Below are 15,350 nucleotides of genomic sequence, written 5' to 3' on the forward strand. Positions count from 1 at the left end.
TTCAACTCTATATGATTAAATTTTAAAGTAATTTAACAAACTAAATGGTAAACAACAAATCTTTAAAACAGCTATAAAATATAAAATTAAAAATATTAAAGAAATAAGAATCTGAAGAAAAAATATGAAAATCGTTAAGGGTTTATTGGGCGCCAAAATTGAAAGCTTGAATTCAATACCAAGATTATAGCTTAGCTTTATAATTACATTGTTTACGTCTCAAGTTTTAAAGTAACTAATATATTTAAGAAAATACAAAATAAATATAATAATCGCACTAAAAAACTAATAAGATTATAAATTTGACTAAAGAAAAAATTTAAAAAAAATTGAAGTGGAAACAAAAAGTATTAGCAAATACTGAATCTTCACAGTTTTATGTGACTAATGGTATAGAGGGATAAATTAAAGTGGAACTCAGATATCATTTTCAAGCTGCTTTAACAATTATATTTTATTTTCAAAAAACCCTTTAGATAAATCAAACATAAAAAGTTACCCTTCTACCTTATAACTTTTAATACATCGTCTAATCATAGCACGCACGCACTGCGAGAACAATAATTCACGCATGATTACAAGGACAAATTCAACCTTGATTAATACAAGGTTTCCTTTTCCAGATAATTTTACACCCCCTGATTTTATAAAAGCGATAAATTATGCGGGGCGGCGGGCGTTATCACCGCGAAATGCGACTTTCCATCGCGGTGTTGGGGCCCTTCTAGCCTATATAATCACAATTAATTAAACCGACATAGAAACGCTAATTATCGCCGATCGTGTCCCTCCCTCATACCCCCCTTTAAACCAATGTACGCGTTACCATTTCTCCTTGTCATTGGCACTAATTACAATTATTTGATCATTTGGAAGGTTGTCTGATATAATAAAAAACAATTCTATTTTCTTTTGTGTCGTAAAATTTGCGATTATACCTTTGAAAAACCAACCTAGAAAGCAACAGAACTTTCACAGTGGTCAACTTATAATGCTTAAAACTTTTCAATTAACTTCTTCTCTCACTCCATTTTAACATATTTTTATTATGTGTTTTTTTTATGTAAAGGAAAATTTTGCTACTTATGTTAATTAAGATGCAAATGTTTGGTGTTTGAAATTCTTCTTTTAGGTAAACAGCATTTTTATTTGCAATTTAATATACTTTACAATAATTAATCTCAAATTATTTCTGTATATTGTTCTTTAACGTTTATTTTGCATTAGTGTATGGCTTGTAGTGATTTATGTAATAGCTTCTAAATTAAGTACCAATACTCATGGTATGAAGAAGTATAACCAGATTTAAGGGAAGGCCTTGTTAATAAAATTTACAAAAAAGATGACAAACCAAAAATTCGAAAATATTCGTCATTAATTTCTGTCGTAAAGAATAATGATAAGATTGTGTTTGAGGTATTTTGATAGGATACAGAATAAAAACTAATTATAATAAAAACTCAAAAACTGCATATAACTTAATTTTGTACAAGCGTTTGTACTTAGACCCTATAATAGTACAAAATTGTCAGAGAATCGTATTTTAATAAATGACATTTAAATATGACAATTAATGTTAATAAAATCCATAAAACTAGGAAAAAACTCCCATTTATGATGGTATAAAATAGTTTTTTAAATTCTTATTAGTCAATGTATATTTGTCTAGTTCTTCATATTTTTTTTTAATTTTTTCTACCTATGTTTTTTTTAAGTTTCTTGTATAGCATCATCAATTTATGAAACCTATATTACCACTCATTTGATCCATTAGGCCAAAGTTCAAAAACAGGAATAAGCTAAAACGAACTTGTTGCTGAGCTTTGGTATTCTGAGAATATTTCTAGTTAAGTATAAGTTTTTTATAAAGTACCTTTAAGGCAGTTTTTCAAAGTTTTGCTAATAAAACTTTAAGACAAGATGACAAATCAAGAATTTAAAAATGTCAAAAACTAATTTCTGTCGTAGAGAACCATAGTGAAATTTTGTTCATTTGTGGACTAAAGTCTTAAAAATGCCTAAGAAAAATTACATGACTCACAAACAAATAAAAAACTAATTATAGTAGAAACCTCAAAATTTCAAGAAATAATATAGACTCAGACCCTACAATCTTATAGAATCTTAAAAGGTTATTTCATCTCATTAATTATTTATTAGGTCTATATTAACACTGATTCGACCTATAGAGTCAAATTCCAAAAATAGAATAAGTTAAGGTGAACTTATAGCCAGGATTTGGTATTCCAGGAATATTTCTTGTTTGTTTTTTTCGAGTATATATTACTACATTTACAGGAGTTTTTTATATTTTTTTTTAAGAAATTGCAAACCAAAAATTTGACAATACTAGTATATAATTTTAATTGTAAATAATGATATTACATTTTTTTGACATATGCAGACTAAAAAAATTAGAAATATGTATGAAAATTGAATTTTTAAAAAACTCATATAATAAATTAATAATTATTTATAGAAACTGAAAAATTGGACAAAAAATTAGACGTATTATTTAATTTCACACAAAAATACAGACTCACAGTAAAATCGCGTTTTAAGACATGAACTGTATATTTAAGCTACTATTCCTAATATAATAATCCTATATAATCATAATAAATGAAGCATGAAACTTATAAGCAGCAAATGTACTTAGGAAAATTATAAAATTCTAGAAATTACCGAAATATAAAAAATATTAGAAATTTAGAAAAAACTTTACTTTATAATTTAATATAAAATATTTTTTCATATTCTATTTGTTGGTTGATTTGTCAAGTTCTTTATGGTTTTTTTCCTTAAATTTTTTGTCTTTGTATTTCTTTATAACGTTTTCTAATAGCATTATCAATTTATTAGGTCTATATTAACACATTCGATCCATAAGGCCAAATTTCAAAAACACAATAAATTAAGGCGAACTTATTGTTGCAAATATCCATAATAAATTTTTGTGGTAGAGAATCAAAGCAAAATGTTGTTCGACTCCAGATTAAAATACTTAGAAATACCTAAGACAAATGACATTTCAAGAGGATTCAGAAGATACATAAAATAATTATTATGATAGAAACTCAAAGATTACAAGAAGATAAAATTAAACTCAATTTTGTACACAAATATCTAGGACCTACATTCGTACAGAATTATAATAAAATCTTATATAAAGACATAAATATCTATTTAAAATTCAATATTTTTATATAATAATAATTAAATGAGGCCCGACATTTCTAAACCGTAAACTAGAAAAGAAAAATTCCAAAATTGAATCAAATTTCTCAGGCGTAAAACTCTATCATATTATTCTTTACTCTTATTATACCGTGCTTTCATTTTAACTTTTATAATAAACTTATCCATAACCAAAGAAAAGTCTTAAGTCAAGATTTAAAAAAGCATCTTCGTGATTCTTTAGTCTTATCCAATTTCAACCATTATGATATCATGTATGTAATTATATTTTGCTTCTCTTTATTTATACAGTAAAGTATAGTTTTGGATAAATACTCACCACCGACGCTTTAGACAATTACATTTACTAAGTATTCCGCGACATACTGTTACCTCATTAAACATTTCAACATTTGTCTTATCCTGTGCTACCTTTAAAAAACAAATTAAACAATTATTATTCTCTCGCCAGTAAAAAAGAAAAAAAATAAAAACCAATATATGTATATATATAGTTTTTTTTTTCAGTCGTAATATATATGTATTTATCCCGACATTAATCGTTCTCCTCCCCTTTTCCGTTCCTTATCCCTTAATGCATTAAATATGTGTATATGTGCTTGCTTTATACTGCTGCTTGCATTTTTAACTTATATTATCATTTTTATATAAGTTTTGTTTTCACCTTAAAGCGTCATTCTTATATTTTGCTATATTTGTTAATTCTGGCATCGCCTAAAGGCTGCATTGACATGGCCTTTTATTTTTCATGTTCTATTACTATTTTCCGTGTATATTATTATAAATGTGTGCTTATTATTAAATTTTGCTATTATTATTATTAGTATTATTATTTCAAAATGAATCGGTTGATGCGTCAGCGAATAGTGATGAAAAATGTAAATATTATACCTATTGATGTTTTTTTTTTAAGAAGTTATTAATCAGTGTTTCATTGAAAATAATAGCACTGTATTTTATTATATGAGGTTAAAGGTTTTAAAAAAATACTTTTTGCATTATTTATAAACATTAAGCACTTAGCATTTAATCCGTTTTCTGAATAATGCCAGAATTATGGGAACAGCAAATTGACAGAGAAATAAAGGAAAACGACCTTTGGAATAAACGGGTTCTATGTTAAACTATTCGATAGGCAAATATAGCGAGTTTGGCTGATATGAACATCTAAGCCCTTAACCATCTCGAAATACAAATATAGTACATTCTGCACAGTAACACGGGCATTCTGTATTTTTTGTAATATTTCTATAGCTTGATTTATAATTGCAGGCCAATATACAACATCACAATATGAAATAGTGGAGAGAATAAGACTATTATACAATCTCAATTTAATGTTAGTACAAGAAGATCTTTGCTTAAATGTAAATTTTTCAGCTTGCAGTATGAAGTTTGGACCAAGTTATTTACACGGGAAGCAAATCTAAGGTTGGGGTCAATTATGAGACCCACATTTTTATAAATTTACTAAGTTTAAGCTTTAATTTATGTAAGGAAACTTGGAAATTGGCGCTTTCTAAGATATAGTTCTCTGCTGAGTCAAATTTCAGTTTTTTTTTCATTTAAAACTATGTTGTGTGCAGCAGACATAACAGCAATTTTATTAAGTTTAGAAAAAAATAGTAAATTTGTGTGTCGTCAGCATATTGATGTATTTAATATTGGTTTATAGAAGAATAAAAATCAAAGGCATATAAAGAGAAGAGCAAAACATTACCTTGTGGAATAGCCTGTTTAATCATAATATAATATGATACTTTGTTATTAGCAAAAAACTTTAAAAATAATTAAAGAAGCAACTTAAACAAAAAAATACTTAACAAAAATATATACAGAAGCATCACTTAAACTAACAAACTTATTTTTTTTACAAAGAATATGATGCTAAAGGGTGTCAAGAGCCTTGCTAAAATCAAGTAATATTCAAAATGTATTTAACCTTTTATCGCTATACATTAAAATATCATTCGTAGGTGATGAGCTACTTTAATTAATAAAGAAATAACTGCCTAGTTCCTATAAAAATGGAAAAATCGACTAGTGGGTATAAAAAAATTTAAATTTCAGAAAACTATTCGACTGCCTAGAATAAAAAAGGAAATTGTGATTTATTATTTAAGGCAATTAAACATACATTTTATTTTTTTTATTCAAAAAAGTTTAGTGAGGAATTTCAATTTAAATTCAAATTTTACTATGAAATATAATTATAAAGTATTTTTAATGAAAGATTTGTAAAAGATTCAGCATTTCTAAAAATATTTCTTGCATATAAAAGCCTAAACATTAAAAAGCAACAAAAATTACACTTTCCACCAAAAAAAAAAGAAATCATGATTGTTCATTTGTCGTCGTTATTATTCACTTTTGTTTGCTTTTTCGTTACTTTTGCAGTTTTTTTATAGATGAATTAATTCACAAAGCCTACAATTGAGCTTTAATAAAAATATTTTATTCAAAATGGTAAATTGTAAATTAGATTTTCAGTTTACCAAAAGTAAAAATGTCATTTAAAACTGCGTATGTACTTTTCATCAAATAATAATATAAACTACCTAAACAGGACTTTTTATTAGGAATTTAACACACAACTTAATTAAAAAATATGTTTTTATTGAAAGCAATTAATAGAGCTCCTCTTGGGCAATTAGCAAAATCTTGGGCATTAAGCACTTAATAGCAGTCCTCTTGGCACTTGGCTGGATTTTAAAAATTATTTTTCATAATTTAATACAAGTAAGTTGCATTTTTTAAAATACTTTTAATATTAAAACTCTTAAACTTCTAATCAATTTTTTAAGACCCCCTATTCTCATACACGTAAATTTCTACATTAAAAATCAACGCCTTAGTAAGTATAAACTACTCACGAAGAAAAATTCATTAAAAATACTTCATTAATTCTTATTACACACTCCCGCTCAATTTCGCCACGATAATCCCCACGAAAATTACGACCCTATTAAACAGCTATTAGTTATTATTAGACAACAAGCTTACGTAGGGAAAGAATAAAGCTTAAAGCGCTCATTCGCGCCATTGTCACGTAAAAGCGATGAAACGGCGCTATATACGTTATCAGTTTCTAGAAGCATATTGTAACTGTGTTTTATGATCTTTTGAATAGAGCTAGACGTTATACTTATAGGAAATCACATGGAAAGTAATGGGGAAGGATTGGTTGTTATTCAACAGAAGTGTAGGATTACGAATTAACTGGTTGTCAGGTGTTTGTATTTATCTTACAATATCTTATATTCTTCGAAACTTTTTATTTAGATTCTTAGAAAATTTATAGTTAGATTTAATTTTGTATTGTTAATTTTTTTCAAGATCAATTTATATATTTTGGTCGAGGTAACGATCTTTATGAGATTATGCTCAGGAGTATAAAAGATACACAAAAACACAAATAAGATCATACATCTGGTTACATAGTTACAAAGTTTAAATTTTCGCGTGTATACAGTAAAAGTAATAATTATTGCTCAATTAAGTTTTCTTTAATTTAAGTCCAATAAACATTTATTTTTAAAATTAGTAAGAATAAAAGAACAGATGTTTAAATTGAAAAAAAAAAGATACGAATTATGTTTTCCCATGTTTTCTTTGGATTATCTAAACACTTTAAAAATTAAAACCTTGAGCTAAAATATTATTCATTATTGTCAACTACACACTAACAGGTATATATTCTCAATAACAAATAAACCAAATGCAATCATTTGAAACAGCTATGATATTCCATTTGTCGCAATTTAACGAACAGCTAACATTTTACTGCTGTAAATAAATTAAAATGTTCCCATTAAATTTTTGATTTTTTAGTTTTAATTATAACTCTCAAATTTCATTGATGATTTTTTGTCTTTATGTTTTAAAGATATATTTAAATAATTGAAATAGTCATTGAGTAATGTAAGAGTTTAGTTTTAATATACTTATTTAATTAGTTTTTAACGTTTTTTAATTGTTAGTGATTGTTTTGTGACCATTGTATAAAGAACTTGTCTATAAATGTTTTTTACTGTTTTTTTTTAGATTTTCTAGTGTTCTGAAGAAGGCCTATCATAGGCCGAAACGTTGTTAATTAAAGAAAAAAAAATTGAAAAGCTTGGATTTTACCATTGATCCGGCTATACCCTTAAAAATTAACAAAATATTTTTATTATTCACAAGGGTTTGGGCATTTAAAAAAGTACATTTTTAAGGAAAGATGATAGTTCAAAAGTTATATCAGTGAATTATGAGAAAGCACTAGAAAATTGATGAGGTCTCTTATAGGACAATTAAGTGTTACCTATATGAATATTTAATTTATTTGCAACAAAGTTAATGTTATAGAATCTTTATTAATAAGCAATTCATGTGATATTCTAGCTCTATTTGGGACATGGTTAAATGAGAATGAGGCATTTTTGTAGGATATATTGTTATAACAGCTATAAATTCAAGCAGAGATGGCTGAGGTGGTGGAACATCAGTTGATATCAAAGAAACCCTTAAGTATTATGGAATTATATTGAAGCGTCTGATTTACAAGTAAGCGTTATATATAAGCCGTCCTCATATAGGAATATTGAATTTATAAGAAACTAAGAAAATTTTCGTGAAAAATATCCTGCGAGACAGTTATAGTTGGAGACTTAAATATTTATTTACTAGAAGATTGTTACTGATTATAAAAAACTAATAACTCTATAAATTCTTACAATGATGACTTATATCGGTTTTTTATTAGATCGTAATACGAATTTTATTTAATATTTAGAAACATTGACTTAAATATATAAATCGAACATCTGAATTAGTTTGTCTTTATTTATATTCAACAAAAAAACAGGTTTACAAGCTGGGGTCAGGAGAAATAATTCAGATTTAATTTTGTATGCCATTAAATGGAATTTTTGGGTAAATGTCCGATTAAGATATATGTAATTTCAAGAAATATTAAAAATAAAATTTTAAAAATCATCTAAGAACTTTGAATCTGAATCAGTTATTTTTTTTTAATTTCATGAATATTAATAAGCTCTTAAAATAAAGTTTATTTTAAAACCATCGTTGAAAATAATGTTTATTTTAATCTAGAAACGTGTTTCGATTAACGATATTAGCTTCTTTGGGAAAAAAAAGGTGCTAACATCGGTAGGGAAACATGTGACGAGAGTAAAATAAAGAAATTTGGTTGGTGGTAAAACTCGTGATTTGAGTGTCACACCAAAGGTTCTAACCATATGACCACTGAAATTAATATGTTATTAAATTTATATGTTAATATGTCGTATTTAAAAAAAAAATTATTAAAAAAACTACCCTTTGCGCTTTAGAGTAACTTGAAAATCACTGATAAATATATTAGAGCATTTAAGCTGATAAAAACAAATTGTTTATTTTTACCAAACTTTTTATAATTATTTCCAAAGAGATAGTGGCTAAACAATTTTTTTTATTTTTTGAATTGTTTTTGGGCTATAAGAAAAGAATAAACTTACACTACTTATTAAGAAAATTGCAATAACTTAATAGTTGAAATTTAACTAAAAATTACAAATAATAATGTTTTATTAGTTCCAAATCGATAGGGATTTTTTAAATTAGTTTTACATTGATATATCCTTAAAATCAACGCTGAGATTAAAATTTTAATTTCATGTAAGTATGCTTTCATGCTGATAAGCAAAGAAAAATTAATATATTAAGAAATTTAATTTTTTCACCTCCATATGACACAATAGAATATATTTTTCAAATCAAATTTTTACATGGAGTATTTAATTAACATTTTTAATAATGATTGTTGGTTGATAGCACTCAAGTAGTTACAGAGTACCTACATTAAACGGCATTTAGTTTTCTTAAAAAAAACACTAAACTTTAAAAGTTTAATATGCAGGTAATCTTATGTGATGCCATGATACAAAAGCAAAGCATTATTCAAATATTTTAATATTGCAGAACGTGCGGACCATTTGCCGACGACCATTTACCGGACGTTGATTATTTTACGTGTCCCGTCCGCTACACAAGGCGACATGCCGGTTTGAGCGTCCTGCTCTACACAATGCATTTGCTTGGACAAATATTTAATTTTGTCCATTTTATGCTGGACACCATCAGATGAGGCGCCTGCATGGATCGATTTGTCAGTTAAACTTATGGACACTTTAAATTTTGTATTTTTGAGCTATTGCGAAGATTGTATTCTAAAGGTGAACTATCTCATTTTCGACATATATTTAACCAATAGGATAGTTGAAAGACCAATAATGATAGTAATATAATCGCTGACATATATATCTGGTCATTGAACAGATATGATGATTGTCAAGTTTATTGGTTAACTAGGGATAAAAGTGAACTAAAAAGAGTTACATTAGTTCAAATTCTAAAAACTATTTAGAATTTGACGAATAAATAATTTTTTAAAATCAAATAATAAAAGAATTAACTAAATAAAGGATAAAATATTTATTTCAGTAGTGATTTAGGGGTTCATTAATTTGCAATCAGTAAAAAAATTTTTTAACCTATCTACGTGACAATATTCACAAATATAATATTATCTATACAGATATAATCATATATCTCACACACCTCTGTACAGGGTGTCCCAAATTCGAGCCTCACCATTGGGATCTTGTAAACTAGAAGAAATACGAGGTCGGTTAAATTGAGACAAAGTTGCACAATTTGGTGCCCATTAAAACGCCCTTTTGAAGTTTTAAAAATTTCGAACACTTCCGAAGATATTTGGAAAAAACCGAATATTGGCAATTTTTATTTTTTTACAATTTTACTTAAATAAATACAAAGAAATAAATTACAAATTCTCATTGCTACTTTCTCTATGTTACAAAATGGTTTCGTCAGATTTTCAAACCGACGTTTCATATTTCAGCTGTCATCAAGTTTTTTTTTTTAAATATGGCCCTGGATTTTTTATTACAGACTTTAAGAGCCCGTTTTTAACAAATGTTCCTAAACCAACACTTATGCAAAAATGTTATAATAATGACAAAAAATGTATTGGGATTAAAAACAAACACCTTTTTTATATAATAAAGCATTAATAAAAAAAGCTTGGACACTAACATAAACAGAGATTTAAAAATAACACAATTAAAACAAAAATTCAAATATAATTATAGTAATTCGCCTGCTTGGATGCATTTTCGTGTCAGTTCGTGAATTTTATAGATCGCACACTGAATAGTCTTTGCGGGGATAGCACTGATCTCCCTTGTTAGGTCTTGACGTAAGGCTTTAAGATTTTGTGGCGTATTTTGATAAAGACGGTTTTGAAGAAATCCCCAAAGAAAGTAATCTAAAGGGTATAGGTCGGGGCTTCTAGCGGGCCAACGTACGGGTTCTTGGTTTCCACTCCATTTGTTAGGGAACAATTCATTTGTTGTTCACGGTGTTGCCACCATAGTTGACGTAATATATTCAAAGGAATTCATTATATTGGTCCTTATTAACTGCATATCTTTCGGATGTTAGATTTCTTTCAAGAAAAAAACCGTCCGATAATTTTATTGTGCTACATACCAACCCATATATTAATAACTGTTGTCCCTGAGGTCTTACTTCTTGATTCTGCCTTGGGTTTTTTATTGGCCAATAGTGTTTGTTATAAAATTACAGACAAAAAGACAGTTTTACCACTAACCAAAACTCTTTATTTTTACTCTCGACGCGTGTTTCGCTAACGATGATGGCATCTTCGGGAGAAGATTAAAACTAAATATACTAGCACTGTAAAGAAAACGTTTTTAATCCTATTAAAAATATATTTTTTGTCTTTCTCCTTAACACATGAGTCCTTATGGAAATATTCATTAATATAAAATTTTTGAATAAGTGCAATACATCATTGGTTTAGGAACGTAAGGGGCTTTTAAAATCCGTAATAAAAAATCGTAAAAATCGTATTTAAAAAAACAAACTTAATGATGAAACAAACTTTGATATACAGCTCAAATACAAAACGTCGGTTTAAAAATCTGACGACAATATTTTGTAAAATAGAGAAAGTAACAATGAGAATGAGTCATTTATTTTGTTATATCTTTTCAAATAGAGTCGGTTATTTTCGGTTTTTTCCAAATATCTTCGGAACTATTCGGAATTTTTGAAATTTCAAAAGAACGTTTTAATGAGCACCAAAATGCGCAACTTTGCCTTAAATTAACCGATCTCGTATACTATATATTTTTAATAAAGACATTAGGTAAATGAGTTTCCAATATACCAATACAGTCCTTTGAAGAAGTCAGCACCCTGTATATATTATTTGATATGATACGAAAAATAAGTGATGTAAAACTGATATTTGTTTAATAGAATAAAATTTGACAAAACTTTTTTTTGCATTTAAAAACACGAATTATTAAGAAATTTATTTATTACTTAATTAACATTAAAATGCTTCTTATTAGGTAGGTATCTTTACTCTAATTAACTGGGTTAAAAAAATACATAAATAGTTCATAAATGGTAATATTATTATGTAAATATTTTTTGACGACGTCACTGGTCGTAGTTCCTTGTGACATCAACAATGGGATCGAGCGAAGTTGCCATGTTGCTTTAAAATTTACCTTTAAAAATACCTTTTATTTTTAAATACATTATCTACAATAATTTAACGTTGAATATCAACTTTATTAAAAAGTATCTTATCATAGTTTATTACAAAAAAATTTAATATTTTACTGAGAAGGAACAGTCGTATTGTTTTATGCCTGTCAAATTAAGTGAGAAATTTGTATGATGTTATAAAGTGTTCTTTGGCAATTCATTCTTTGACAAATCCACATAACCATTTAGCATCATTGCATCAAAGATGTTGCAAGCAAACAAACTGCCTATAGTTCCACAGTATGATACCTCTAGCCTTTCATTGTCCTAAAGGCAGTTCCAACTTCCCGAGACCCACATATCAATCAATTAAATATCTTCCCTTGTAAATATCGGATTTGCTTGATTTTGGTTGGTCTTGAATGCTTCCGAAGAACATTCTGCAAATTTTATAGACATAAGTAATTCGAAGCAGTTCAGCATAACTTACTTCATCTATGAATTTATTAAAGACAGTACAAAGCGAAATAACTTCCCACTTAACAGATTTACTTCCTTCTTGCATTAGAAAAAGCCCAAAACTTCCTTTCAGCTGTGAATACCATAACGATTAAAAGCCTTATAACAAGAGAAGTCACTTACTCAACTTTTATTAATAGAACTTTTGCAGGCAAACATGGCACAAAGTACAAGTACAAATTCCTGCTACCAAATCGCCTCTATTGAGGACTAAAAGGAGAAAGAAGACCAAAGAAACTGTATTGTAAAAAAGAGAGACGAACTGATCCACCATCCGAATTATTAAACTCAAGAAAAAGAGTGAGACAGTAAATCTAATATTTTATTCATTTAGTTATTTTATTTTATTTTTTAGGATCAAGAATCACGAGATCATCGAGCACATTAAGGTTTCTTTTAAATGTAAATTGTAACTAAATACATAAATTAAAAGAATTAATAAAGGATATTGGTAATAACTATTGAAGTAATTCCTCATATCTTTCAGGTAATTAAAGTTATTTATGAGTTATTTTAAAAACTGTAGATACAAGGACTTGAAGAAATACGTAAAAGAAAATTTCTTCCACGCATTTGAGGTTTTTTCTGATTTTTTTTCAGGCAGTTGAAACCATTTCTCAAGTATTTCAAGAACCTTAGTTACAAGAACCTAAAGCGAGCTGAAAATGTCACGTATCTTAGGTCATTTGTGATTAAAGCGCCTCTTTACGATAAGTTTTTTAACATTTATTGAAGTTGCTTGTGTGAATTTTTTATTCCTTCTAATTTTTTTTGTTTAATTTTTGCATTGTTTACTTTCTTTATTATGTTTTTCCTAAAAGCTTTTTTCATTAACTCATTACTTCTTTGCCTATAGTCCTAAAAAATCAAAAAATTATTGTAATCACGTTTCGTCTTTCTAGGAAGGCATCCTCATGAACATTATTCAGTTAATTAATATATAATTAAAATTATATAACACATATCTAGAGCCAAGTGAGAGAAGTGCATCGCAAGACATCTAAAAACATTCGAATTTGAATTTTCTTAAGCACTTGAACTCGTTTGCAAGTTATTTCACTAACAATGTAAGATTTCGAGGCCAACTGCCTAAAAATGTATCCTTTGAATTTGGAATTAATTTTTATTTTTCTTCAAATAGTTCAAAATCTGTCAAAGTGATTTCTAATTGGTTTTAATTTATGAGTTATTTCAAGAACCGTAGGTACATTTGACGTCATTATTTTTTTTTTCAAGCACTTAAAACTTTAAATATACTTGATGCCTTCTGCCTAAAAATATCTCTTTATGCTCTAAAAATGTATTGGGGTCATTTCTGATTTTCTCTTATAGTTCAATTAACCTTATTTGAGCTATAAGATTATTATTTTTTCCTGGCAGTTTAAGTCATTTATAAGTAATTTCAAGAGCCTTAGATACAAGAATCTGAAGCTGACTGCCGGCAAGTTCCTCCGACACATCTAAGGTTATTTCTGATTCCTATCCAAGCAACCAAAACCATTTCTGAGTTAGTTCAAGAACCCTAAATATAAGAACCGGTTAACTTCATAAAATATGCTTTAAGCATTTGTGAGGTATTTTAAGAACTTTAAATGTAAGAGTCCGATAACAAACTATCTGAAAATGTCTTTCAAAACTCAGGTGTAATTACTGAATTTTTCCAGGCAATTGAAGCTATTTATGAGTTATTCCAAGAAACTAAACCGTAAGCATCTGATCAGCTACCTAAAAACATCTGCCAGACATTATTTTGATATTTTACAAGCAGTTAAATTAACTTTTGAAATTTAATAGCTGCAGCTCAACTACTTAAAATAAAATTTCAATGATTGAGAGATTTCGTGAAATCCATCCATTTAATATTAAAAAAAAAATATCTTGTTTATTTAAAATTCAATATCTCTATTTCTGAGATGCTCCTCATAGAGCTTGATAAGATGTCACCAGTTTACTTCAAAATTGTTAAAATAATTTTTTTCTCGGACATGTAAGTATTACTTTGGACATGGAAGTAAGATTTAAAGGAATTACTGTAGATCTTGTTTATGATACACTTCTGGAAAAAAAACTTGCTGCTATAGTGGGATAGAGTTAAAAAACTTATTTATGCTTCCAAATGTTTAATAAATGAATTCTTCAGAATAGTTTACACATCTTTATTAAATTGTTTCCCTTTAAAATAAATTTATTTTTCAACTTGCCACAAATCAACAACTTCTTTGATATAATTGGCCTTAAGCCAAGTTACTCTTAGAAGCATGTCGTATAAAATATTTTAATAGTACTTGAAAACTCACCTGTGTCGAATATGGTTGCAGACTTAACTTCACCCCATCCTGTCCCAGCTTCTCCTTCAATAACCCTTTAAGCTGCATCCTCGGTATCTTAACAAGTTCCGCCTTACCCTCCTCGTACTCATCCAGATACCTGGAAACCTCCTCCATGGGCGCACTGGGATTAATTTTCTCATTTCCCGACGTCCTGGATCCAGTACTGTGCCTGTCCGCGTCATTCTGCTGTGCAGATACTAAAAATGCCTGATCCGACAGGGAGGCTTCCTCCGTAGCTAACGTAACTGATTTCTCGGCTTCTTCAAGGCTAAAATAGACGCTAGCAGCGCCCTCTTCGCGTAAAGTACGTACACTTTGCAACAACCGACCCCTGTGCGAGGGATTAAATACCCCGATGGCATCTAAGTCTGGATCGCCGATTTGTTTGCAGATTTCCAGGTCGTCATAGCCGTTGTCTATGAAACTTTCGGAGTACTGGCCCAAGCGAAGAGATTTTAGCCATTCGGTGACTATGTTCGTTGCCATGGGGATTTTTTTGGACGTTTTAAATTGGTTTTACTTTTATAGAGTGTGAGGGTGAATGTTCACATGGCAGTAGAGACAGTCGGTAGGATGGGATACGCTATAAAAAAAAAGAATGTGTAAGATATTAAAGTCGATGTCAATCGTTCGAACAGAGAAGCACCTTGACGGCTGTGCATAGTAAAGTATAAAAAAAATCGTATAATATTTATACTGATAAGCCTGTTTTCCTCT

General features: G+C 28.3%; 1 protein-coding gene across 4 annotated transcripts in view; it reads right to left on the bottom strand.

The window, feature by feature from the left end:
* The window catches only part of LOC126733777 (uncharacterized), a 559,879-nt gene that overhangs the window by 499,525 nt on the left and 45,004 nt on the right, over positions 1 to 15,350 (bottom strand). For all 4 annotated transcript variants that reach the window (XM_050437172.1, XM_050437171.1, XM_050437170.1 and 1 more), the window contains exon 2: positions 14,601 to 15,216. In XM_050437172.1, coding sequence (XP_050293129.1) covers positions 14,601 to 15,119 — 519 coding nt within the window. In that variant the 5' untranslated portion in view covers positions 15,120 to 15,216. The remainder of the gene's footprint in view (positions 1 to 14,600; positions 15,217 to 15,350) is intronic.

The sequence above is a fragment of the Anthonomus grandis genome, chromosome 3 (genome assembly GCF_022605725.1).
Source record: "Anthonomus grandis grandis chromosome 3, icAntGran1.3, whole genome shotgun sequence".
NCBI classification, from domain to species: Eukaryota; Metazoa; Arthropoda; class Insecta; order Coleoptera; family Curculionidae; genus Anthonomus; species Anthonomus grandis.